This window comes from Monodelphis domestica, chromosome 3 (genome assembly GCF_027887165.1).
Source record: "Monodelphis domestica isolate mMonDom1 chromosome 3, mMonDom1.pri, whole genome shotgun sequence".
NCBI classification, from domain to species: domain Eukaryota; kingdom Metazoa; phylum Chordata; class Mammalia; order Didelphimorphia; family Didelphidae; genus Monodelphis; species Monodelphis domestica.
In genome coordinates this window covers 484,061,802-484,087,834 of record NC_077229.1, presented here as the reverse complement: position 1 = coordinate 484,087,834, position 26,033 = coordinate 484,061,802, and the positions used below count along the sequence as shown (strand labels likewise).

The window sequence follows — 26,033 nt, the reverse complement described above, 5'->3', positions numbered from 1 at the left end:
TAGTGAATGGGTGGTCCTCTTGGGTCTTTTTCTTGGGATTGCAGTCAGCATGGTGGCTATGGTAAGCTAAGCGCAGGCATTTAAAGTGGGCTAATCAGCCATGGGCACGTGGTCTTTATTTTGTATCCTCTTTATTTCTTGATTTCTAATGATCACTAATAAATCTCAATAATAATGTGCTCATTGCATACAAAATTTCACCTTCTAAGAGGAAACTACAATAATAAGAAGATTTTAGAGGTACAAGATGATTATGTTAAATGATCAAATTGGGGAGACTAGCCCCCCAAATGATCATCAGGGGGAAATGTAATTCTTTTTTAGGGTAACAAATTCTCAATTATACATTTGGATGCCAGTTTAATGTGATCATTTGTCCATTTGTCCATCCATCTAACCATCCATCCATCCATCCGTCCATCTGTCCGATCAACCATCTATTTAATCATTTATCCATATAACCATCCATCTGTTGAACAAACATTTGCTGAGCTTTAATTAAGGATAAATCACTGTTCTTGGCTGCTATGGGGAAATATTAAGAATCAGGGCAAATTCTATCTTCAAGGAGCTTGTGATTTAGTAGATATGTATTTTTCTAACTAAACAACTAAAGCAGTATGTATCAAGGGCCATGAGTGGTACAAAATGCTACAGAGGCATACAAGTGGGTAAGACAGCCTCTGGTTAGGCTAAGTTGGGAAGACTTCATAAAGAAAGCAATTGAGCTGGGACTTCAAGGTGGCAGAAAATCAAGGAACAGGATATTATGAAAGGAGAGAATAAGAGCATGAGAGCAAGATTAATAGGCTTTTATTGTAGAAAATAACCTTAGAGACCAATTAATCCAACTGCCTTCATTGACAGATTAGAAAACTTGGGTCCTAAGTGGTAACATGACAATCACAGAGTAATAATCAACCAGGGTCATATAGCTGTTTAGTTGAATAGCAGAGACTAGAACCTAGATCTCCTAACTTCCCCAATTCCAATGCTCTTTCTATTAATTTTATTTATTATTTCCCTTGTTACCAAGTTCTAAAAGGAGAAAAAAAATGAAAACCTTTTCCCCTAAAAAAACAAAGTTCAATACATTTTTTCCTTCCCAGAAAACAAACAAACAAACAAAACAACAACTGTGATATCAATGGTAAAGGGGACTTTTGGATGAAGAAACTATTTTTGCCAATGCAGATCAGAACCTACTCTTATATGTCTTAGAAAACTGCCTGCTGAATTGAGTGACTTGTCCACAGTCACACAGTCAGCATGTGCCACTGGGTCTTGAAATCAGGGCTTTTGATTCCAAGGTCAACTCTCTGTCCACCATACTCATTTCAGCTTAGTTTTCTTGAAACTGATATAGGTTACCATGTGGACAGGTTGCCATGAGAATGTGGGCAACTCTGGCCAAGGAGCACAGACTTTCCCTTTCTTGGGCATGTGCAGAACTAACCAAGAAGTGACCATAAGTCACCCCTGGATGTTTAACAAAACATTAGCACCCCACTGGCACTGTGGTTTGCACTGCACCCCCCACCTCCCAGGAGGAAACAAGGTGAATTATGGGCAAAAGTGACATCTGTCCCTTTGTCATAACCACCCAAACAATCCTTCCCTGACAACCAACAAATGAGGCCATTGCTTTTCTATGACATGGTTTTTCAACTGCCATTCCAGGGCCATTCTGTTGCCTCCACCACTCAAACCACTCTGTCTCAATAAAGCTCACTCTCCCTTGCCATGGAGATTGTCTGAGTCTTTAGTTCTTTGGACAAGACTTGCTGCCCACATCAAAATAATGAAATTTTTACATTAGATGGAAACCTTTTGCTTTTTTGCCATTTGATCATTTGAGTCATGTCTGACTCCTTGTGACCCCATTTGAGGTTTTCTTGGCAAAGATACTGGAGTGGTTTGCCATTTCCTTTTTCAGCTCATTTTACAGATGAGGAAATTAAGGTAAATAGGGTTAAGTGACTTTCCCAGGAACACACAGACACACAGTCAGAAGTGTGAAGGGTAGATTTGAATTCAGATCTTCCTGACTCCAGTTCTGGAGCTGTATTCATTGCTCTACCTAGCTGCTCTTAAGATAGATTAGGTTTTATTTATTTATAAAAACAACAACAAACAGGCACAATGAAAAACATTCCCAAAGACTATCCCTTATTCCCCCACTCCTCCATCCACCAAGCTTTGAAAGTTAAAAGAGATTATCTTACCAATTTGTAGCAAATTGCAAAAGCAAGGACGTAGGTGTCTTTATTGAACTTTACCCCTTGGTTTTTCATTTCTATTAAAACCTCCAATGCACCTGCCAAAGAAGAGCAATGACCAAGCACTAGGAAAGTGACTATGATCCTCTGGGAACCTCTGGGACCTGACTACTTTAGTGTTAGCCAGAGAAAAACACATTTTCTACATAAAGTTATTGAACACATGTCAAAATAAATCATACCATATACAAGGCACTAATCTTTTAAAACCCCATAATATTTCTAGAACAAGTGAAATCTGATATATGCCTCATTAAGACACACCATACATGCAATCGTTCTTTTAGACTAAAAAATAGATTCTATAACTCAAACATTCAGTGAGATTATAGGCATGCTTTTTAATTTTTAGTGCTCAATTTTTCTTTTTGCTGTGTTTAAAAAAAGCCCATTTTTTTTAGAAAAACAACTACATACTTACCTTCATAATTGTCTTTGATAAATAACATATTCATCAGAATATTGAATGATGTGCAGTCTGAAAAGAAACCCTTCAAATGCTGCCAGAGGGAAAAACCAAAAGAGAGAACACGTGTTAAAGTGGTTTTTACTCTTATACTGCATGGTCTTATCTGATCAGGATTTATTTTCTTGTTAAAGGAAAAAACTCACTACCTTTGTTGCCTTTTTTTTGTTGTATTCACTTTGACTAGGGAAGTATTTGAATCATGGTTACTGATCATATAAATGTGTCATGAGGCTTATTGAAAATATTTATTGATTTTTATCGATATTTTAAAAGGTTTTAAACTTCTTTAAAGATTTTTTTTCTCCACTGAAATCTGATATGACTCCAGCATATAATTTATTCTTTAAAAAAACAAATAAGTCCTTACCATCTGTCTTAGAATCAGTATATACTAGTGTTTCATATTAGCTATAATTTTGATAAAAACATAGTTTTATTGATGCCTTTTGTCTTTTACATCAGGGTTATTTCAGCCACCCCAACTTTCCCCATTCCACTCTCTTTTGTGAGAGAGAAAATCAATTAACCAAAAATATCTGGGTCAGTGACCATATTTCACATTGTTCTCAGAATTCTGTCCCAGTAGGCCCCCGCCTCTGAAGAGGCAGGTATGTTTTTGTTTTTGTTTTTTTTTGCCCCAGCACATACACACGGTTTCCCTCTGGAGATGCTTATGTCAAAGTATTAAATACTGTTACTCTAGTCTGAGGTCTCATCTCTCCGATAAGGTCAGGGACCAGGGTTCGACCCTTGTCTCTGACAATGATTAGCTGTGTGGCTGTGGAAGAATCATTTAGTCTCTCAGAGTTGGTTTCTTTCTTTGTAAAACGGATCGGGTTTTTTGGGGGGTGGGTGGATAGAAGGGAAGGAATCCACACCTGTGATTTCATTGCTAGGTGGCTCAGTGGACAGAGCTGCCTCGCCTGCAGTCAGGAAGACCTGAGCTGAATCCAAGCCTCAGACACTTACCAGCTGTGTGGCCCTGGGCAAGTCACTAAGCCCTGTTTGCTTCAGTTGCCTCGTTTGTCAAATAAGGATAATACTAACACCTACCTTCCAGGATTTTTGAGAGGATCAAATGAGACAATAATAACAACAGTAATTCTAATAGCTAACTTTATAGAGTGCTTACTATGTCCTAAGCACTGTACTAAATTCTTTATAATTATCTCATTGGGCTAAGCCTTTTACAATGATTATCTCATAGAGATAATAATTCACTGTGCTGTTTTACAGTGATTAGAGGCAATCATTCACTGTGCAAGGAGCTTTAGAATGATTTTCTCATAGAGATAATAATTCACAGTGCTAGGAGCTTTACAAGGATCATTTCTATGAGATAATGTACAGAGCTTAGCACAGGGAGATAATAACCGTAAAGCACTTAGCACAGAGCCTGGCAGCTAGTAAGCGCTATATAAATGTTAGCTATTATTATTATTATTAATTATTTGCTATTATTATTTGATTAGTTCTGAACAAGGAAATTCTTCTGCTGCAGGGTTGTAGCTGTTTTGCAACTTGTGGCCTTGGAGAAATGCTTGAGGCATTTAAAAAAAAGCTATATTATCAGTGGTAACCATATCTACAGTATCTACTTCACAGAGTCACTCTGAGGAAAGTGCTCTATATATCTCAAAGAAATAGACAGATGAGTTATTCTTGTTGATGGTATGCTGTCAACAAATACTTAAATGCACAGAGGAACATTCTCAGAAGTTAGAGCACAGAATCCCTTTTTCTACAAAATAATCACTTTCTCATTCATTTCCTGTGTAAAGTTAGATGTTCATATGTGGGTCCTCTGAAAGGGGAACAGAGGGGCAGTTAGAAATGGAAGGAGTACTAGGCTTGGAGTTGGGATGTCCTGGGTTCAAATCTGGCCTCAGACACTTCCTAGCTATGTGACCCTGGGCAAGTCTCTTTAACCACATTTGCCTAACTTTTGCCCTTGAGTCTTAAGAGTTACTACCAAGACAGAAAATAAGGGTTTAAAAAAAAAAGGAACACACCTTAACTCTTCCACAATGGAAAGAGAGCCAGTAGGGTAGGGCCTTATTTTATGTAAACTCACTACATGCAAATTCAGGCATACACATTTGGCAAAAAATAAAGCAGAAAAACATGTCAAATAAAAAACTTTAATAACATGCTAAAACTGCACTATCTTCCCAAGTGGTATAAAGTCTCATAGCAGTTTGCCCAATCACACTCATTCTCCCTTTGAGAAGCAATAGTGTGAATCATTGAATGATTTTGTGCCAAACATTTGGCTCCAGCATCAGCCATTATCCAGAGTTCTCACTTGTAACAAGACAGAACAGGGCTTCTCTTTTCATTATTTCTATTTAGTTGTTAACCGTGGCCTCAGTGTATAAAAGCAGTGATGCCAGTAGCTCTGCTAGGCCAAAGGAAAACTGTAAAGTTCCTTGGAAGATTGGTATAAGAAAAACTTATTCAGCCTCATTATGGAAAAGGTCAATGTCAGCCTTATGGAAATGTTCAATATCATCCTCACTGGAATAGCCAGTGCCACCCTGATGGAAAAGGCCAATGACAGACACCCTTACAGAAATGGCCAGGTCATCCTTAGAGAAAATGGCCAAAGCAAAGAAGATGAATCATAAGTGACGGACCTGGTCTTTGATGAGCTCCACTGCAGACTGTTCCAGGTCCAGTTCATAACACAGCCTTATAAAAAGGGGTCCAAACTTAAACTCCCCAAAGCAAACGTTTCTGTTCTCTGCATGGTACCTAATAATGAAAAAGATGAAATGGTTCCAATGATGAGAGAATGAATGAGGACAAATACCTACTAAGATTTCTAGGGAATCAGTGAGATTCAGAGGTACAAGGCTTACACAAACATGGTCTACTTTGGGGCTAATGGTTAATGAAAGGAGATACTTAAAGCTCCTTCTCCCCCCCCCCCCTTTTTGGTGACTCAGGGCAAGTTACTGAGATGATGGCCTGGAACTGAAACTCTCTGGCATCTTTCTGTTTTCCCCCACTCCGTATTTGCTTGCTCTCTCTTACCCTCGAGTACCATTGCTGTACTTCCCCTCATTGGCAAAGTCATTTTCTTTTTATGAGTGATATCCATACTATTATCAATAATACCCAGCATTTATAAAGTGCTCTAAGGTTTGCAAGGTACTTTACTTTGTTCAGGGTTGCCCTATTTGATCCTTACTCAATGAGCTAAGTGCTATTATCACTCCCATTTAGAGACGAGGTCCTAAGGCTAAGAAAGGTTAAGTGATTTGTCACATAGCTAGTTTTATCTGGTGTAACATTTGAACTCAGATCTTCTTTCTTCCAAGTTCAATAGGACTTCCTCAACTTAACTGCCATAATGAAGCAACAAAATGAAATTTAGTGAAGGTGTAGGTTGTTGTGGTAATTGAGAGGATATGAATGCAGTATGAAAAGTGTGAGACTATTATACATGCTATTTCTATTATTATAAATAGCTAGATGGTACAATGGATAGGGTGCTGGGCCTGGAGTCAGGAAGATCTGAGTTCAAATTAGCCTCAGACACTTATTAGATGTGTTATTCTAGGCAAGTTACTTGACTTCTGTCTCAGTTTCTTCAACTATAAAATGAGGAAAAAACAGCACCAACTTTCTGGGGTTGCTTTGAGAATCAAATATGATAATATATGTAAAGAGCTCAGATCAGTGGCCTGGCACATTGTAGGAACATAATAATTTCTTCCTTCTTTCCTTTTCTCTCTCCTTTCTCCCTTTCCTTCCTTTTCCCTTCCTCTCTCTCTTCCATATTTCATTCTTCCCTCCCTCTCTTCCTTATTCCCTCCCTTCTATATTTCCTTCCTTTCATATTTCTTTCCTCCCTCTCTTCCTCCCTTCCTTCTTTCCTCCTTCTTTTCTGTCTCTCTCTTTCCCTCCCAAGAGAGCTTACAGGGACTTCTTAGACATGAGAAACCCAATTAAAGAAAATTTATCATGTGAATATTATGGGGAGAGGGTTTGATAGTATATTACACAAAATAGGCCCTGGATTATTTGCTGAATTGAACTGATAGTGATGTTTTTTAAAAAGAACTATCTTTTCCCCTTGATTTCCATTGAAATTACAACACATGTAGCACAGTGCCTGGCACACAGTAGGTACTTAATAAAAGTTTATTCTAACTGAAATCACTGGAAGAAGTTGAAATTACATCATGATGCATCATATACATTTGGTTATATGAATTTTATGACAGACAATAGTTGGATGTCCCTGAGCTAATCAGGAAGCCTGGCATAGTAGGCACTTCCAATCCCAATTCATATATTTTCAAGCTCTGTGACCTGGGACAAGTCACTTAATGTCTCTGAAACTCAGTTTTCTCAGCTGTAAAATGGGGATAAAGAATAATGCCTACTTATAGGGGTTGTTATATTATGACAATCAAATGAGATAATGTATTGAAGGCATTCTGCAAACTTTAAATCATATCAACATAATTTATTATTGTAAATTAAAGAGGGGGATTGGCTAAAAATGGTTATGGTATGTGAAATATTAGTGAGGCAGTGATTAACAAGAGTAATTCATAGAAACATAGGAAGATCTGTATAAATTACCACAGAGCAAAATAAAGCAGAAGCAGGAGGACAATATTACATGACGACTACAATATAAATGAGATCAGTAATAGGAGATTGATTTCTGAGGAAAAAACAAAACAAAACAAAGATCCTCAAGAAAAGATAATGAAACATACCTGCCTCTTCAGAGTGGGGGCCTACTGGGACAGAATTCTGAGAACAATGTGAAATATGGTCACTGACCCAGATGTTTTTGGTTAATTGATTTTCTCTCTCACAAAAGAGAGTGGAATGGGGAAAGTTGGGGTGGCTGAAATAACCCTGATGTAAAAGACAAAAGGCATCAATAAAACTATGTTTTTATCAAAATTATAGCTAATATGAAACACTAGTATATACTGATTCTAAGACAGATGGTAAGGACTTATTTGTTTTTTTTAAAGAATAAATTATATGCTGGAGTCATATCAGATTTCAGTGGAGAAAAAATCTTTAAAAAAGTTTAAAACCTTTTAAAATATCTATAAAAATCAATAAATATTTTCTATAAGCCTCATAACACATTTATATGATCAGTAACCATGATTCAAATACTTCCCTAGTCAAAGTGAATGTAACAAAGGCAACAAAGGTAGTGAGTTTTTTCCTTTAACAAGAAAATTTTAAAGAAAGCTCCAAACCCCTTCCACAAAGGAGTAATTAATATGGGAGTAAAAAAAAAATCAGAGTTCTAGTCTTGCCTCTGTAGATTTTGATTTCTTTAGAATAAGGGGTTTGTTTGGATTTGGGGGTCTCAAAGAAATCTTTAAGTTTTCACATTCTATCACTTTTTAAAATAATCTTTTCTCAATACATGTAAAAACACATTTTAATATTTTATTTATTTATTTTTTATTTTATTTTATTTTATTTTTTTAAAACCCTTACCTTCCGTCTTGGAGTCAATATTGGGTCAAGACAGAAGAGTGGTAAGGGCTAGGCAATGGGAGTCAAGTGACTTGCCCAGGGTCACACAGCTGGGAAGTGGCTTAGGCCAGATTTGAATCTAGGACCTCCCGTCTCTAGGGCTAGCTCTCAATCCACTGAGCTACCCAGCTGCCCCCTTATTTATTTATTTTTAAGAATCCTGCCTTCCATCTTAGAATCAGTACTGTGTATCGGTTCCAAGGCAAAAGAGTGGTAAGAGCTAGGCAATGGGAGTTAAGTGACTTGCCCAGGGTCACACAGCTAGGAAGTGTCTGAGGCCAGATTTGAACTTAGGCCCTCCTAGCTCTAGGTATGGCTCTCGATGCACTGAACCACCCAGCTAACCCCAATTTTTAACATTAAAATTTTTTTCTTGAGTTCCAAATTCTCTTATTCCTCCCTGAGATGGTAAGTAATCTGATATAGATTTTGCACAACATTTAATCATTCTAAAACACATCATTAGGACAAAGAATTAAGATATTTTAGGATGAGTCTCATCTTTTGGTTTGTTACCCCAGAAGAAGAGTCTCACTGTTAGTTAGTGAGACAATAAGCATTCATTAAGTTTGGTTGTATTATGTGGCAGACACTGTGCTCAGAAACACAAAGAAAGGAAAAGAGAGCTCCAGCCCTCAAGGAGTTCATAGTCTAACGGGGGAGATGACATTTTAGAAAGGAGCCCCAAAGTGGGATGTGATGAGGGGAAGGGAAAAGGGCACTCAGAAAACCCTGCAGTTGGGAAGGAAGGGATGAGATAGCTGCCCCAGGCCCCCCTCCTAATGTGAGGGGTCCCGGAGGGACTCCCCAACACCCAATCCCTCCCCAGTCAGAGGAAGGAAGGAACCGGGGCAGGGGCAGCAGAGAGAGGTGCATTTCAGCACGATGTGATTGGGAAGAGGAACCAAGGATGGCTATGACGGCGTGATTATTTCATGACAGCTTCCTCACTCTGGATGTGAGAAATTAAGCAGAGAAAAAATGATCTCCATTAATGCAGAGAACTAAGGATAATACAACAGGGTCAGTTCATTTCCAGTAAAGTTAAGACCAAAGCGGAAGCCCCGACACCCTGGGGTGTCCACAGGCATCCTATGCTATATCTGGGAACCCAAGAGACAATCAGGTAGCCAGGAGGCTGAGAGACAGAAGAGAGTACACGGTGGGAGAGAGGAGATATAAACATTTAATTCTGTAACATCCCAATAGTATAGTTAAGTATTTTTGGTCTACCCAGGCTTCTGTCTTTTAAGCAGTTTCCCAGTGGGATGAGGGATGTGTGGATTGTTTGAGGCGGTTACAGCGGTGACAGTCTTCCCCCTTCACCCCCACCAGCTGTCAGGAGTGAGGGAGAAGCATCCCTCCAGAGAGGACCTGGGATAGCTCTCTATCCACAGGGAAAGGGCCAGGCGAGGAACCATCACTATTACCTTTTTTGCCTTGAAATCGACAAGAAACCATCACCTTTGCTTGCTGAAATTCTTGCAATTTAATGACATCATCTCACCTGTAAATGGCATTTCTGGCCAGCTCCATGTCCTCTTGGGTCTCACACAAATGGAGCAGGGTCTTCAGTTCCTCCTTTAAGATGAGACCCTTTTCCTTCATTTTCTCTTCCATGTCTTTAAAATAGATTTCTGAAAGAAATCCAAGTGTGGCAGTCATCACCTAGGCTCTCTGTGGAGGAGGAAAAGAAGAACTGATCTCCACTAAGGGGCGCAGGGAACCAAAAGGAATTCAGGGTCCAAGAGTCTGGTGGCAAACCATTCTCCATCAGTTAGTCACTCAACAAGCATTAAGGGTTTACTATGTGTCAGGCACTTAGGTGGCTCAGTGGATGGAGAGCTGGGCTTGGAATCTGGGAGATTCACCTTCCTGAGCTGAAATCTGGCCTCAGATTCTTACTAGTTGTGCGACCCTGTGCAAGTTGCTTCACCTTGTTTGCCTCAGTTTCCTCATCTGTAAAATGAGCCAGAGAAGGAAATGGCAAATCCTTCTAGTATCTTTGTCAAGAAAACCCCAAATGGAACCAGACACAACTGAAAAAAGAGTGAACAAATGCTCTCTCTAGAGTAAAGGTAGAAAAATTGGTAAAGTGGTCTCCAAGGAGGAGCAACCTTTTTCTCAAACACTGAAAAAGTGAATGTTTGAGAGGCAGATATAGTGGGGAGAGGATGACAATGGATAGGAGCACTTTTGATGGAGGGCCTCTATCCTCTCTGGCATGCAGGATCTGAGATCATTTGGTTAAAGGGGGTGGTGGTAGAGATGGGCTAGAGAGAACAGAAAGGAAAACACCTTAAGAAGCTAGGGAGTCGATGGAAGATGAGCATTAGATCTAGAGTCAACAAGACCAGAGTTCAAATCTGCCCTCAGCCACTTACTGCCTGAGTGACCACAGACCAGATATTTTACCTCTATCTGCCTCGGTTTCTTTATCTGTGAAACAGGGATAATAAAAGCAACTACCTCCTAGGGTTGTTGAAAGGGTTAAATGAAATATTTTTTGTTTGTTTTTTTAAACCCTTACCTTCTGTCTTAGAATCAATACTCTATATTGGTTCCTAGACAAAAGAGTGTTAAGGGCTAAGCAATGGGGATTAAGTGACTTGCCCAGAGTCACACAGCTAGGAAGCATCTGAGGCCAAATTTGAACCCAGGATCTCCTATCTCTAGATCTGGCTCTCAATCCAGAGCCACACAGCTGCCCCCAAAATAAGGTTTTTAAAGTGCATAGCTCAGTGCCTGGCACATAGTAAGCACTCTATCATTATCATCCCCTTTATAGTGAGGCCCAGTCAATAAAAACAAGCTTAACCAAACCATCACTATTACCTTTTTTGCCTTGAAATCGACAAGAAACCATCACCTTTGCTTGCTGAAATTCTTGCAATTTAATGACATCATCAGTAAGCAAATACCGTTTCCCTAAAAGTTGGAGAGAAAAAAAACCAGAAAAAGAAATGTATTTTGTTGTTAATTGGCAATTGTTTTTGCATAGTAATACATTACATTTAGGTAGTACATTACAGTTTCCAAAGTTCTTTATCATCTCCTCCGACTTTTTTTTTTTAACATTTACCTTCCATATTAAGACTCCATATTGTGTACTGGTTCCAAGGCAGAAGAGCAGGAAGGTCTAGGAAATGGGGGTTAAGTGACTTGCCCAGATTCACCTAGCTGGGAAGTATCTGAGGCCATATTTGAATGTGGGCCTGGCTCTCCATCCCTTGAGCCACTTAGCTGCTCTCCCCTCCCCCTTTTTAAAGCAGTCAGGATAAATTATCCTCTTTATACCAATGATGTAGTTGAGGTCCAGAGAAGTTAAGTAATTTATTCAAGAGTCACAAAGCTTATTCAGTAGCTGAGTTGGCTTGAAGCTTGGTTTTCTGGCTTCTGGTGAGCATTTTTTTCACTTGACCTCCCCTTGGTGACTCAGTGAGTCCTTGACAGCCACTTTCTTGCCCTAGTTGGGCCAGATGAGAACAAATCTCACACAAGTGCTGATGAAAGAAACAAGACAGAGAAAGCCCTCCATTCCTTCCTTTAGTGGCACTCTTCACTAGTTTTGGGAGATATTATTTGTTGGGAACAAGCAATGTGTGGAAAAAGAAAAATCAGGCATGTCTGACAATAAAAAAGCTGTATGCTAATCACAGAGAATGTGCTTGCTGGGGCATCATTCAAACCCTGGAACAGATACAGACTTCTTATCGACAGAGTACTGGGAAAAGCTTGAGCCTGTGCTACCACACAGGGGCAGCTAGGTGGCACATGATAGAGGTCCAGACCTGAATTCAGGGAGACCTATCTTCCTGAGTTTCAAACCGGGCCTTAGATACTTCATATCTATACAACATCTCTCAAGTTCCTTGACTTCCCCAAGGATTGTTTCCTCATATAAAAAAATGAAGCAGTTGGACTAGATGGCCTCTGGGGTCGATTTAAGCTCTAGAGAACAATGGATAATGAATTTTGTCATTGTCCACCTATATTTTGGGTAATACTTTTCGTGGATTACTCATTAGAATACCAGATAACCACATAATCCTTAAAACTTGGCCTTAAAATTATAAGACTACTATCCAGCAATATTTTGTTGTTCAGTCATTTTTCAGTTGCATCCAACTCCCACTTTGGGGTTTTCTTGGCAAAGATCCTGAAGTGGTTTGCCATTTCCTTCTCTAGCTCATTTTTACAGATGAGGGAACTAAGGCAAACAGGATTAAGTGATTTGCCTAGGATCACCCAGTTAGTGTCAAAGACTATATTTGAATTGAGCCCTTCCTGACTCTAGGCCCACTGTGCCACCTAGTTGCCCCATATATTGTTTAGTAATATGCTATGTGTTTAAAGGTCTCTAACAGTCACTGGAAGAGCTACATCAAACCCCAACACCTCACCCTTCTTTAAAAAAAAAGAAACTTTTAAGGTAATTTAGCATATTACTGTCTCTGATTAGGGAATTAAAAAATCTTAGTTTTAACTAGGGACAATATGAAGAGATAAGCCCATGATACTATGAGAATTAGAGACGCTCATTTCTAAGTCATGAGGTTCATATGACTTGGGTATAAGTGAATTAATGCTATCTTATTATCACAAAAGTACAAAGCAAAAAAAATATGCCATACAACATTCAGCTTTGCATATTCAATTATTTTACCCAAAGACATCAAGGAAGGGAAAGCTAAAAAGCAATCTGATTTTATTTTGTTTATTCCTCTGTACCACAGGCTCTAATCACTCTCTGTCCTGGCAAATTCCCAAAGCCTCCTAACTTGGGGATCCCTACTTCAAATCTCTTCCCTCCTCTGCTCCTAGCTTCTACCTAGTTGCTTCCAAAGGAGCAATTGGGGATTTATTTTCATTGTGTGATACTCATCAATTTAGAACTGAAAGGGATTTTAGAGGTCTTCTAGTCCAACCAAACCCAACTTATCTACAGATAAGAAAACTGAGGCTAAAACCCAGGGCCAAGGTTACCTCTGAGGATCCAAGGGGACATTCTCTACAAAGCAGCCAAAACAATTTTCCTAAACCATATCTGAATATATCTCTACCTCCCAATTCCCCAAATCCAATCACTCCAGTGGCTGCCCATTACCTTATTTTGACAGTAAAGGACCTTTACAACCTAACCTGTCTCCAATTTAGCTTCCTATACCTGGTGGCACAGATAGTCTGGCCTTCTTGCTGTTCTTCATACACAGACTATTGGGACCTCCATCCAGGCTACCCCAATCCCTACCCTATGCCTGGAATACATTTCCTCCTTACCCCTAACTCCTAGAATTTTAGATTCCTTCCAAATTCAGCTGATTATCACCTTCTACAGGCCTTTCTCAAACCACCTCTGTTGATAGTGCATGTATACCCAAGTTGTCTTGCTTTCATTTTGTATATATCCAATCAGTCTCTCCAAAACTAGCCAGGCTGGTCCTCAGGCAACCAGGCTGGGGCTGATACTCTAAGCTTTCTAGTTTGGGTGTGCCAGAATTTAAGCAGAGCCTTTGGGAGTCCAGGGATCATTCTACAGAAGAATAAGGGAATTCTGTACTCTGGCAAACTTTGATGCTATTTATCAATTCTACAGTAAGGGATCTTGGGATGAAGGGGGAAAGAAGGGAGAAGTAATGAAGATATACAACAGATGGAACAGAAACAATTAGATTTTTTCTGTAGAATTCTTAAGACATGAGTAGGAGCAAAATATGGTATGTAGGAAGGAAATTATCTTGGTAAAGGGAGAAGGCAGTAGTGCATGTAAGCCTTAAACTTGGGAGTAAGAAAAATCTGGGTTTGTGTCTACCTCAAGTCATTAAGTAGAAGGATGAAGGTTCAAATCCAAGCTCAACAAATTATTACCTGTTTAAGATGATGGGTATCTCTTTAAAATCGCTTAATTTCCCTCAGTCTCAGTTTCCTCATCTACAGATAGAGTTTGGACAAAATGACCTTTATAGTCCCTTCCTGCTCTACAACCGTGCATCATAGAAGCTCTTGAAAAGTATGCCTCAGCTAGGGGAAGCAGTAGAGGCAGCTAGGGGGGACGGAAGATAAGAGCGCTAGCTAGATCTAGAGCCAGGAAAAGCCGAGTTCCAATCCATCCAGGCTGTGTAACCTTTCTCCTCAACTTTTCTTCAACATATCCTCAAATGAGGATAATAAACAGCACGCTCAATGTTGAGAGGATCGAAAGAAACACTATTTGTCAATTGTTTGGCTCATAAATGTTTTATTCCCTTTCGATTCCTTCCATTTGGCAAAAAGAGGTCCCGTAGCCTAGGTCGTTTGTATATTACCAAAGGGTTTTAATAAGGCCACCTGAGGTTAAGAACAGCAACTGCTCCGTGCCAGGTGCCGTGATAAGCAAGAGCCGAAAGCTTACACTCTTACAACGTACAAACAAATATATGCAAAGCAAACTATCTTTATTTTCATTAACTTCTAACTGAACTGTAGCAATGCCTTTAATTATTTTTAAAAATCTTCCGTGATTGAGTCCATAGACTTCATTAGATTAAAAGGGAGGCCTCAGATCTAACTAGCTGTGTTTAGGGCATGGCCTGGACCCGGCCCATGGGCACAACCTCGAGGAGTCCAGGCCGTATTTTTGAGGCAAGGAGAACCGAGCTGAGCTAACGCCTCCCAAGTCTTCCAGGTTCGTTCAGGAAAAAATAGTTTCCCACTAGTTCCCGGAGAGATTGATTGGCGTCCGCACCCCCCCGGGGGGGGGGGCAGGAGAATACGTAAGCGGGCATTATATAAGCAATCACAGCTCTATACCCCTCCAGCCTCCGCCCCTACCCACCCTCGTCCCCAAGGACAAAAGCGGGCCCGGGGCCGCGGGTACCTCCGAGGGCCCAGCGGCGGCAGCCGGGATTGAACCGGAGCAGCACGTCACGGGTCACAGAACGCTGCATTGTTTCCAGCAGAATTCGATTCAAACACCTAGACACCTCCGCCATTCTGATACTTCCCTCCGTCCCCGCCCCTGACCATACCAACTGCAGGAGTTGGGAAGGAGACACCTCAGAGCCGCAAGCTTAAAGAGTTCCTATATTCCTCTCTACCTCACCCTCTTCTATCTCGAGTACCTTAGAGGGACACGGAGAGTGGGAAAAGAAAAGAGAAAAACCCATCCTAGTCCTCCTCCGCTCCGCTACCCCGCCCCTTCTTTTTCCCATGGTCCCCTCCTGCGCTGGAGTTACACTTGGCATATTCCATGATGGCGGCGCCCATAGTGCGGCACGGGTTTCTCTTGGCCCGGAATGTGGCTCTGTCTCAGTTCTCCCTGGCAGGTTGGTGGTGGCCGTTTCCTCGGCCGGCTGGGTACTGGTGTCTTTAGGCTTTCCCGAGGGTCAACTCTGGAGTTGGCATAAGGAGAGGTGGGCCCAAGAGTGCAGGAGGATGCTGGGGTTGGCTGCCAGAGTAGGTGTTTGGAGTAGGGGGGAGGGAATATCTAGTCCTTGACCCGGTCCCCCTAAATGAACACGTTTAGATGCTCCGGCAGGAGGGCTTACACCCCTCCGAGAGCTGCGTTTGTACTTTTAAAATATATAAGTTTCTTCTAAGACTTACTTTAAAGCACGAGTCTCAGCTCTCTATGGTCTACTGCCATTGTCTCCTGCCAAAGTAGTCCTTTACATAAATTGCTTTGGATTTCACCTTTTTCCCCGTCTTTTTTTTAAAACCTGTAGTTCCCGCCTCTACGAAAATAGTGGAGGGGTTAGGGAGTTTAACAGTAATCACAAATCTTCCGGTGACTGACCTTGACTCAGCCTTCTTCTTGACCTTTCCTTGACAGTTTTCTTGCCTATACTAGCTGAATGATAATTACATTGGTATCAATTTTGAAAGTTGTAGTGGAGAGATGACCCCTTGGTATCAACCATTCATTTATCTCCTCACATATTTTGCTTTAAAAGTGCTTAAATTTGCAATAAATTCAATCTATGTGATCTTCATCAAAATGTCCTAGTAGGGGCTTAAGATGAAAACCATCTATTTCATTTTCTCTTTGTCATTGATTATTCAATTGAGCCTTTCCCCCCATCCTCCTTTACTTTAGGAAGAGCTATTTGGTCCTGTCACTGAGAATTCTAGAGTAAACTGAAATTCCTTATGAAGCCTGCATATACAATCATAGCTTTTTCAGATGGGGTCTGGGTAACTCTTCTTAATTCCAGTGCTTTCCCTCTTTTAATTATTTCCTATTTAGTCTTATATACGAAGAGTTTACAGTTCACAGAACTCAAACTAAGAAAACCAAAAATGATACTTGTAATTCATCTCAGGTCTCCTCATTTAACTACTTTATGCTATCATTTGAAATCCTACCTTAACACCTGAGTGTTATTTGGATGATATTTGCTGCAGTATCTTAGGGCCATATTTGCACTCACAAAATATTTGCTATCCATCATCACTAAACATTTTATGAAATTACTTTTCCAGTTGAAGTAATTCAATAAATGTTTATTTAAAGTGCTTACTATGTGTCAATGTGGAATCTAAAAACCCCTAACTTGTAGCCTAGTAAGATCTGATGAACCCCAAGTTTTAGGACTAGCTTGTAAATTGGAGATTGCAAAGTTTGTACTTATTCCCTTTTTCCATCAGAATCCACCCTGAAAGAAATCTCTGGCTAGTAGTTTCAGACTTATTATGGACTCTAAGGTGAATGACAAACCCTTTTAGATGGGGCTAAGCAAATGCTAAATACTCTTTTTGTAGTCCCTGTAGTCTTCCCCTTTGTATTAGAGACCTTTCCCTGGTAGACACTCTGGGGCAGAGATTATCCCTTTAGTAAGTAACCCTTTTCCTTACACCCTAGCCTCTAGCTATATGATTCCTTTCCCAAGTTGGATTATATCCCATTCCTATAGTTTGAACACTCCCATTTCCTTGTAGCTATGGTAATGCCAGTCATCTTTCCCTGCTCCTGGTTCCCCCAAATGGTATATAGGTCCCCTAAATTCTTTTGTTCCTCTGAGTTGTTAATCTAGCATGGTTGGCTCTCCCAGGGGTCAGTGACCAGAGCAACCCAGGTCTTGGGACTCTGCATGTGTGTGTAGCATGCAACTTTGTGTGGAGGCCTTGAGGAAAGCACTGAACCCCTTTCCTTAATTAAAGAGTGTTTTCCCTAAGTATCTAATAGTTTTGTATTTTTTCCCAGTTAACTTGTTTTCTTTGTTTATGTTTGTATTTCTTCATTAGATTGTAAGCTGATTGAGGTTAGGGACAGTCTTTAAACTGTAAACAAGGTCCTAAGGTACTGCAGCAAATACCACCAGGTAGGTAGTTACCCAGAGTATAGGGTAAGATGTCAAATGAGAGCCTAAAGTGGTATGTTAACTTGGAAATAACACAACTACTAAAGTAGTCGGCAAAAACTAAGTCTTCTATTGGGGGATAGGCCATTGGGCCTATCAGCTGCTATCACAGCCAGGCCAGGTGCCAAGATACTACACAGAGTCAGAACCCTGGGGCTTTGGGGACAGTATCTCAGGGAAGATCACCAGGCTAGATGATTTTCCAAAGAAGAATAGAACCTGGGGATGTTTTATACCCTTTGGGGAACTCGACCTACATTGACACCTTGCCAACCAGCTTGGGAAAGAGGCTATGGCCAGTGGCTGGGGTATCAGGAAGTGGTCTACTTACAATAGATACTAAAAGGATGGTTCCTAGACAGGTGTTGGTCTTCTTGGAATCTCTGATACTTCTAAGACTAAAAAAGTACTTAACATTTTATTAGGTCTGCCAACCCCACTTAAGCTGGGATCGATCATCAAGTACTTTAAGGTTTATTTATTCAGTCTGAAATGGGTGAGTCTAGGACTTCCCTAGGAGTGAGTTCTCAGGGTACAGGGGCAGAATTGGTTTCTTCAGATTTCAAGTTGACAGGTTGAATGAGTAGACCTGAGATGAATTACAAATATCATTTTTGGTTTTCTTAGTTTGGATTCTGACTCCATAGAGAAAACCCTGAGCCTAGGTCAGAGGAAAATTGAAATATATTGTATCAAGTTCACCTGTATTTTAAGTGCCAGATACTATGTATGTTAAATACTGGGATGTTTTTAAACTGTATACAGAAAAGAAGGGAACAAACTCCCTATGTACCAAGCACAGTGCTATCCAAGCACTTTGTAAATATCTCATTTGATTCTCACAGCAATCCTGGGAAATAAGTGCCATCATTATCCCTATTTTACACTTGAGAAAACTAAGCCAGACAAGTGAAGTGACTTCCCTAGGATCACACAGCTAGAAAGTGTTTGAAGCTGAATTTGAACTCAGATCTTCCCCACTTTAGGCCCAGCGCTCTATCTATCATACTAGCTGCCTAGCTGCCTCTAAAATAATTAAGGAATAATTTTCAAGAGCTTGTTCATTGATTTCAAGCCTGAAGGGATCTTAGAGGGCATCTGATCCAAACTCAAATATCTGAAGTAAAGTGAGATGAATAAACTGAGACTGAGGGAAAAAATTTATTGAGATAATAACATTATCTGCCTAGTAAATGGTTATACTGGGACTAGAACCCAGGTCCTCACTGAAAGGCAATAATTTTTTAAAACTTGAACAAATTGCCTTTTACTGAACAAAACACATTGTTTTGTCTTTTACACTGTTGTTTATCCCCACTGGAAATATTATAAATAGTTACAGTCACCATAACTTTGATCATCATAAGAAGATAGCTTAAATTATCAAGAGGATTAAAGGGGTAGCAGCATGAATGGATAAAATAACTATGTTTTCATTCTATAAAGGCAAAGGCTGACTTAGGAAATGATATTTAAGTTCATAAAGCCTATAGAATCATTGACTGTTTGGATACAAGTAACATAAACTTGTTAGTCACAGCCTGTTAACCACATTCCTCAGGCCTTAAAGTTTGAAAAAGTTGAAGTTAGGCAGTATTTGTTTACACTTAATAGTGGTTATATTTACAAAATTCACCCCAGATATGGTATAGGTTGGAGATATAAATAGTTCAGTGAAGGTTCCAGTTTATTCATAATGAGCTAGACAACTTAGCATCATGGTATTGTGCCTGGCATTGGAGTCAGACCTTGAATTGACACATACTAGCATGTGACTATATATGTCACTTAATCTTTGTCCCCCCAAGTGACTCTAAGAGTGAATTCCTAATCTGTGTAGAAAGACTTTCTTTAACAGCAATTCTATAAACCAACAGAATCACAGCTTTGGAGACTTCTCTAACAACAACATCAATGACCAACAATGATGATGCTAATAACAAGTTTCTGCATGTTTTGATCCATAAACTCTGAAATTGATGTAAAAACTATACTCCCAATCTATACTATTGATTAGGAATCTAACAGTATTTCACATGCTATTATATTAAATACATTCGTGTTCCATTGGCACCTCAAATTCAGTGTGTCCAAAACAGAATCCATTATCTTTCCCCCTAAAACTACCCTTCCTCATGACTTCCCTATTTCCATTGAAGACACCACCATTCTCAATCATCTCAGTTCAAAACCTAGGAGTTAGGGGCAACTAGGCTACTCATTGGATAGGCCTGGAGATGGGAGGTCGTAGGTACAAATGTGACCTCAGATGGTAATTAGTTATATGACCCTGGGTAAGTCACTTAACCCCAGTTGCCTAGTCCATACCACTTTTCTCCCTTGGAACCAATACTTAATATCAGTTCTAAGTCAAAAGGTAAGGTTTTTAAAAATAAAAACAAAAAACATAGGAGTCACTCTTGATTTTGAAATCCTCATTTCCTATATCTATTCAATAATTAAAATTTTAGCTTCTTAACATTCCTAGTATTGGTCCCTTTTTATCTCCTCCCATTACAACCTTCTCAGTTCTGTCTCTCTTCAACTGTAGCCTGGTCTATTAAAATGACCTCTTAATGGATCTCCCCGGATCCATTTTATTTCCTCTCCAATCCATTCTCCATCCAACTGCTGAATGGATATTTCTGAAGTGCAGGTCTGAACATTTCACTTCTGCTCAATACATTTCAGGGGCTTGTTCTTCATTGTCCTTTGGGTAAAATAGGTACTTCTCCGTTTGACATCCAAATCCCTTCATGACTCCAGCCTTTACTTCTAGGTTGCTCACTCTCTATATTCCTACCAAACTAGCCATAAACCCTGATTATGATATACACAAAATTCCATAGTATGGCCTCATGACTTTGCACAGCCTGTCCCTCATGTCAGGAGTTCATTTCTCCATCCCTTCTATCTCTTTGAACTCCCAGCCCCCTACAAGGATAAACTCATTTACTACTTTCTTTAAATTATTTCCTCATTTTTTCTGTTATTAGTGCCCTCTCCCAAATCCCTTTGTATTTTATAAAATGTTGTATATGCACTTACTTGTAAACATGTCACTTCCTCCTAGTAGAATGTTAGCTCCTTGAGGGCAGGGATTGTCAGGCTTTTGTATTTGTTTCCCAACTCAGTGCCTGGAACTGAGCTTAATAGCTGTTTAATAAATTGTTGATTGATTGATCTTAAGAAGTCTTCTAGTTTATTCTTTATCAGCCAACAGAATCATAGAATCTCAGAGTTGGACGAAATCTCAAAGGACATCTAATGCAACTCATGCCTTTATAGCAATTCCTACTATTATATCCTCAGCCAAGTTTTCATTTATTTTCTGCTTGATGACCTTCAGTGAAAGGAATTCTCTAGCCCATAAGTCAAGTCTGTTCTACTTTTGGATAATTCTAATCATTAGTAAAATTTCCCTCATAGCCTAAGAATGCATCTGAACATTTTATTCCTTGTTCTCAGTTGTGTCCTCTGGATCTAAGTGAAACAAACCTAATCCCTCTTATATGGGATCATCCTTCAGATGCTCACCATGTTTCCTTCTGCGTCCTGTCTTCTGTTTCTTCAAGTATTCTTACTGCCATCCTTAGCCTTCTCCATGTAATGGTGCCTAGAAATATACTCATGTACAGCACTTGAAGCAGTTGTAACAGACTAGAGTACAATAGGAGAATCACTTTCCTTATACTAGCAATTTGTGTTAATTTATCCCAAGATCCAATTAGCTTTTTTTTGACTGGTACATCCTACCATTGACTTATTTTAAGAATGCAATCCAACAAATTCCCATATCTGAACTATTCCAAGAAGATGAGAATATATTCAATTTATAAGGCCTGCAGAAAAAGAAAACCTTTTCTTGGTAACCCATTTCAGTGTTCATCAGTAGCTGTCAGGAATTTGTCAGACAACCACTCAAATTACAAACACTTTTTAAAGATTTTTGTGCTTTTCTGAATGTCTTCTTTTTTTCCCTACATATCCTTTTCCCCTAATAGATTTTCATTTATTTCATTAAATATTTCTCAATTATATATAAACTTTTAAGAATGTTCTTTTTAAAAATTTTTGAGCTCTGAATTCCCTACTTGTCTCTCCACTTGAGAAGGTGAACACATATATATATATATATGTGTATTTGTGTGTGTATATCTTATATCTACATATTTATTTTTAAAAACCCTTACCTTCCACCTTAGACTCAATATTGTGTTCTGGTTCCATGGCTAGGCAATGGGGGTTAAGTGACTTGCTCAACCAGGGTCTCACAGTTAGGAAGTGTCTAAGATCAGATTTGAACCCAATGCCTCCCCATCTCTAGGCCCAGCGCCTATATCCACTGAGCCACCTGGCTGCCCCCCAGCAATTTGATATTAATTATATATGTGAAGTCATGCAAACAATTTCCACATTAGCTCTGTTGCAAAAAGAAACAGGCAAACCCAAGAAAAATAAAGTAAAAAAAAGTATGCTTTGATCTACATTCATCCCCCATCTCTTCTTTTTGGAAGAAGAGAGCATTTTTCATTGTAAGTTTTCCTGAATTCTTACAGATCTACAGCTTAGTAATAGGTATATTATTGAAGTAGGGATTTAATCAAAGCCCACTGTAATAGGAGGATTATTTTACTGTTATACTTTAAAGGGGAGAGATAAGGAGGAACACCTCAATATTGTGCTTATTGTGTGGAGTAGAATTTTTGGGGAGTTTGCACTCCCAGAAATCATTCTAATGAGCTGACAAGAGACAGATAAGATGCTGGCAGAGAAAAAGCAGCTTTATTTGGAGAAAACATCAGACAGTGGGGAAGGGGGGAAAAGGAGGAGGAGAAAAAAGGAAAAGGAATTCTGCCCTTTGCTAGGGGCAAAAATGTCCTCTTTCTACATGTAAGCACAGACTTTTATTATAATATTGACACAAGATTCTCCTTCCCTCTTTCCAATCCTCTATGTATGTGTGTGTGTGTGTGGGGGGGGTATGATGCTTCAACTGTTAAGCATGATTTTCAACATTACATACCCCTAAAGTCTCCATGATCAAAAAACCCCCAATAAACCCTTGACTATCATGGGATTTTCAGCCTGGGTCAGTAAAAATACAATTGAAACACCCTGTACTTTCGAACCTTAGCTTATTTTACTCCTTTTTCCCAGGCTATAGGTAAACTCTTCTCAAGGTTTTTGAAAACAGGCCAGGGAAACAAAAAATTTTATGGGGTGGGAGAGGAGGGTCGTTTTATTCTAAGGAATAGTAATACTAAGGGATCTTGAAAATTGGAGATACAAGTCAAATACTACTCTGAGAATTATACACTAAATCTCATCCCACACACTATATTTGCTTACTAACTATACATAAGCCTGTTATCTTTATGGGTTTTTTTTACCTACTTCCTGTCTCCTGACTCTAATCCATCTTCAATATAACTGTATAAATCACCTTCATAAGACATAGACAAACCTGAACAGCACTCTTGCTCTTTCGTTCCCTATTGACCCTAAAGTAAAATGCATACCCCTCAGCCTGATATTTAAAGCCCTCTTATCTACCTGGCTCTAACTAGACTTTTTAGGCATATATCTAGCTCCCCAACTAGCCCAATTGGCTCTTCTCCAGAGATAACCTCCCTCAGTCCTCACCTTCCTTCTCTTAAATCTCCCACCTTCTTCAAAGGCAGCCTTCCAATTAAAACTTTTTTTTTCACTCCTTTCTGTTATTAACCCACTCACTTTTCCTTCTCAAATTACCTTGTATTTACTTACCTTTGTATAAGTTGGAACCATCCATAGAATGTAAACTCCCTGAAGGCAAAGGCTGTTTTTTATTTGTCTTTGTATCCTAGTACCTTGTACAAATAGAGGCTCAATTTGTTGAATTAAACTGAACTTGTTAAATAGAGATAAACTTAACTGCCTTGTGTTATAGGGGGTACTTTTAGGAATAACTGTATAATGATGAGAGCACTTTTTTTTTTTAAGTGTACTATAGTAGTGCAAAAATTCAATTTCATTTTCTCAGGAGGAGTTTCAGGTCTTGCCTATGTTGTTAGGCAATGGAAATATTTTCTAGATGGGAAGTTTTAAACATTTTTATTCAAAGATATTTTATTTTCCCAATCACATTTTTCACATATGTTTTCTGAAATTAGATGATTCAAACGTCTCCCTCCCTTCCCTTCCCCTCTTAGAGATGGTAAGCAATTTGATCTGGGTTATACATGTATTATGCAAAACATACTCCAGTATTGGTCATGGTTGTAAGAAAATACTCATATAGAGTAATAATAACCAAAATAAAACCATAAATAAACCGATGTGAAAGATAGTATGCTTTGATCTACATCTGACTCCCAACAGTTCTTTCTCTGGAGGTAGATAGCATTCCCTGTCAAAAGTCCTTCAGCATTGTCCCAGTAGCTAAGTCTTCACAGTTGATCATTGTATAATATTTCTGTTACTGTGTACATTGTTCTTGTAGTTCTGTTTATTCCCTTCTGCATCTGCTTAACATCTTTTTCTGAAATCATTATGCTCATTAATTCTTATAGAATAATAATATTCCATCACCAACATATACCACAATTTGTTCAGCCCCTCAATGGGAATTTTTAGGGGCAGAAATTTCAAAATTTTCCACCCACAAAAAATGTTGTAAACCTCATTCCCTCTCCCAGAATCACTCTGAATCCTCTCATAGCACTAGTTTGTGATTAAATACATTTTTTAATGAACTAGATTGCTGCCCTAAAATGCCCCCATATACATACTTGGGGCAGCCAGGTTACAGTAGATAGAACATCAGCTTTGGAGTCAAGAAGACCTGAGTTCAAATTTGGCCTCATACACTAGGGCTGTGACCCTGAGCAAATCACTTAATCCCTATTTGCCTCAATTAATTATCTGTAAAATAAGGACACAGTGGAGAAGAAAATGGCAAGCCACTCTAGTGTCTTTGCCAAGAAAACTCCTTGGACAAAAAGTCCAATAAACAGCAATAGCATATCCTTTTTTTTTTAAACCCTTATATTCTGTTTTAGAATTGATACTAAGTATTATTGAGGTAAAGACTAGGCAGTTGAAGTTAAATGACTTGCCCAGGGTCACACAGCTAAGAACTATCTCATTTCCAGACTTGGCTCTCTATCCACCATCCCACCTAGTTGCTCCATATATATTCCTTAGAAGTGCAATTAAATATATTAACAATATATTTTTAAAAAGAAGTAAGCATTTGAAATTATAACTGCTGCATAAACAAACCTACTGATTTAACTGTCCATTTCCTCCCTTAGGTAAAAGATGCCTACTCTCTGCAGCTTATGTGGACAGCCAGAAATGGGAAGCAAGAGAAAAAGAGCAGTGTAATCTGGGTAAGTTTTATATGTTATTTTTTGTCATTTTTTAAGTACTTGAAATAATACTTTAGAGCCCATGCTCCCAAGTTCACTAATCCAATTATATAAATACCCATTAGATGTATAAGGGGGGGGGGAGAACAAAGAGAAAGAAGGAGAAGAATGGTGGGGAGAGCTTATTTATTTTTTATTATTCCAAATATTAGAAATCCCAACAAAAACAAAAATTTCCATAAATAAAGAAAAAAGATAATACACCAATAAAATCACAAATCTCTTCTATATTTAACTTACTTTTCTTCACATGTACATAATAAATGCTGTCCCCAAGTGTCCCATCTCCTTCTCACCCTCTCCACATCACATAGGATATCATCAGAGAGGGCAACATGTTCATATAATTTGTCTTTTCTGTTTTGTCTTTCTGTTCATTTTTCTGGAGGTAACATTCTCAGTTTCTTCTTCCAGTATTAGTTCTGTGGCTGTGGATATTGTTCTCCTGCTTCTATTTCACTGCTTGTTATCTCATATAGTTCTTGCCATATTAAAAAAAATCAGTTTGCTCATTGTTTCTTATAGTGCAGTTATATTCCATCACAATCATATACCACAGTTTGTTTAGCCATTCCTCAACTGATGGGCATCCCCATAGCATTTATGTTAAATGCTTACTATGTGCTAGGTTCTGCCCTCAGTGCTGGCAATACAAATATAAGCCAACAAGACAGCCCCAGCCTCCAGGAGCTTACATTTTAATGAGAGCATATAAAGGGGAGCTGGAAATGATGGGAAGGAGAAGGGAGGGCTGCTGGTTAGTAGATGAAATCCGGAGGGAAAGAGTAGAGCCTGGAGTCAAGCAAGCACAGGCCCCTCATACAGTAGTCTCTGCCCAGGGATTCACCTGTCCTGGGGAAAGCCTCTGTCTCCAGGGTGATATGAGGAGGCTGCTGCTATTGAGGAGATAAATTTCCTTGTTGTTGTTTTTTAATTTAATCATTAAAAAAAATTTCCCCCATGGTTACATAATTCACGTTCTCTCTCTCTCCCTTCTTCCCCATCC

At 39.2% G+C, this 26,033-nt stretch overlaps 2 protein-coding genes across 4 annotated transcripts in view; one reads left to right on the top strand and one right to left on the bottom strand.

Moving 5' to 3' along the window:
- The window catches only part of PTCD2 (pentatricopeptide repeat domain 2), a 40,258-nt gene extending 24,999 nt beyond the window's left edge, over positions 1–15,259 (bottom strand). For 2 of the 3 annotated variants that reach the window (XM_007486507.3, XM_007486508.3), the window contains exons 1-6: positions 15,131–15,259; positions 11,110–11,202; positions 9,782–9,911; positions 5,385–5,502; positions 2,701–2,779; positions 2,226–2,317 (exon numbers count right to left, since the gene is read on the bottom strand). In XM_007486507.3, the coding sequence (XP_007486569.1) occupies positions 2,226–2,317; positions 2,701–2,779; positions 5,385–5,502; positions 9,782–9,911; positions 11,110–11,202; positions 15,131–15,245 (627 nt within the window). In that variant the 5' untranslated portion in view covers positions 15,246–15,259. Of the gene's footprint in view, positions 1–2,225; positions 2,318–2,700; positions 2,780–5,384; positions 5,503–9,781; positions 9,912–11,109; positions 11,203–14,142; positions 14,367–15,130 lie in introns of those variants that run through there. The other variant, XM_056824735.1, reaches the window with a different exon arrangement.
- A 190-nt stretch (positions 15,260–15,449) lies between these two features.
- MRPS27 (mitochondrial ribosomal protein S27) overlaps positions 15,450–26,033 on the top strand; it is a 152,682-nt gene continuing 142,098 nt past the window's right edge. The window contains exons 1-2 of the mRNA XM_001363004.4: positions 15,450–15,578; positions 24,911–24,988. Of these exons, the coding sequence (XP_001363041.2) occupies positions 15,503–15,578; positions 24,911–24,988 (154 nt within the window). The 5' untranslated portion in view covers positions 15,450–15,502. The remainder of the gene's footprint in view (positions 15,579–24,910; positions 24,989–26,033) is intronic.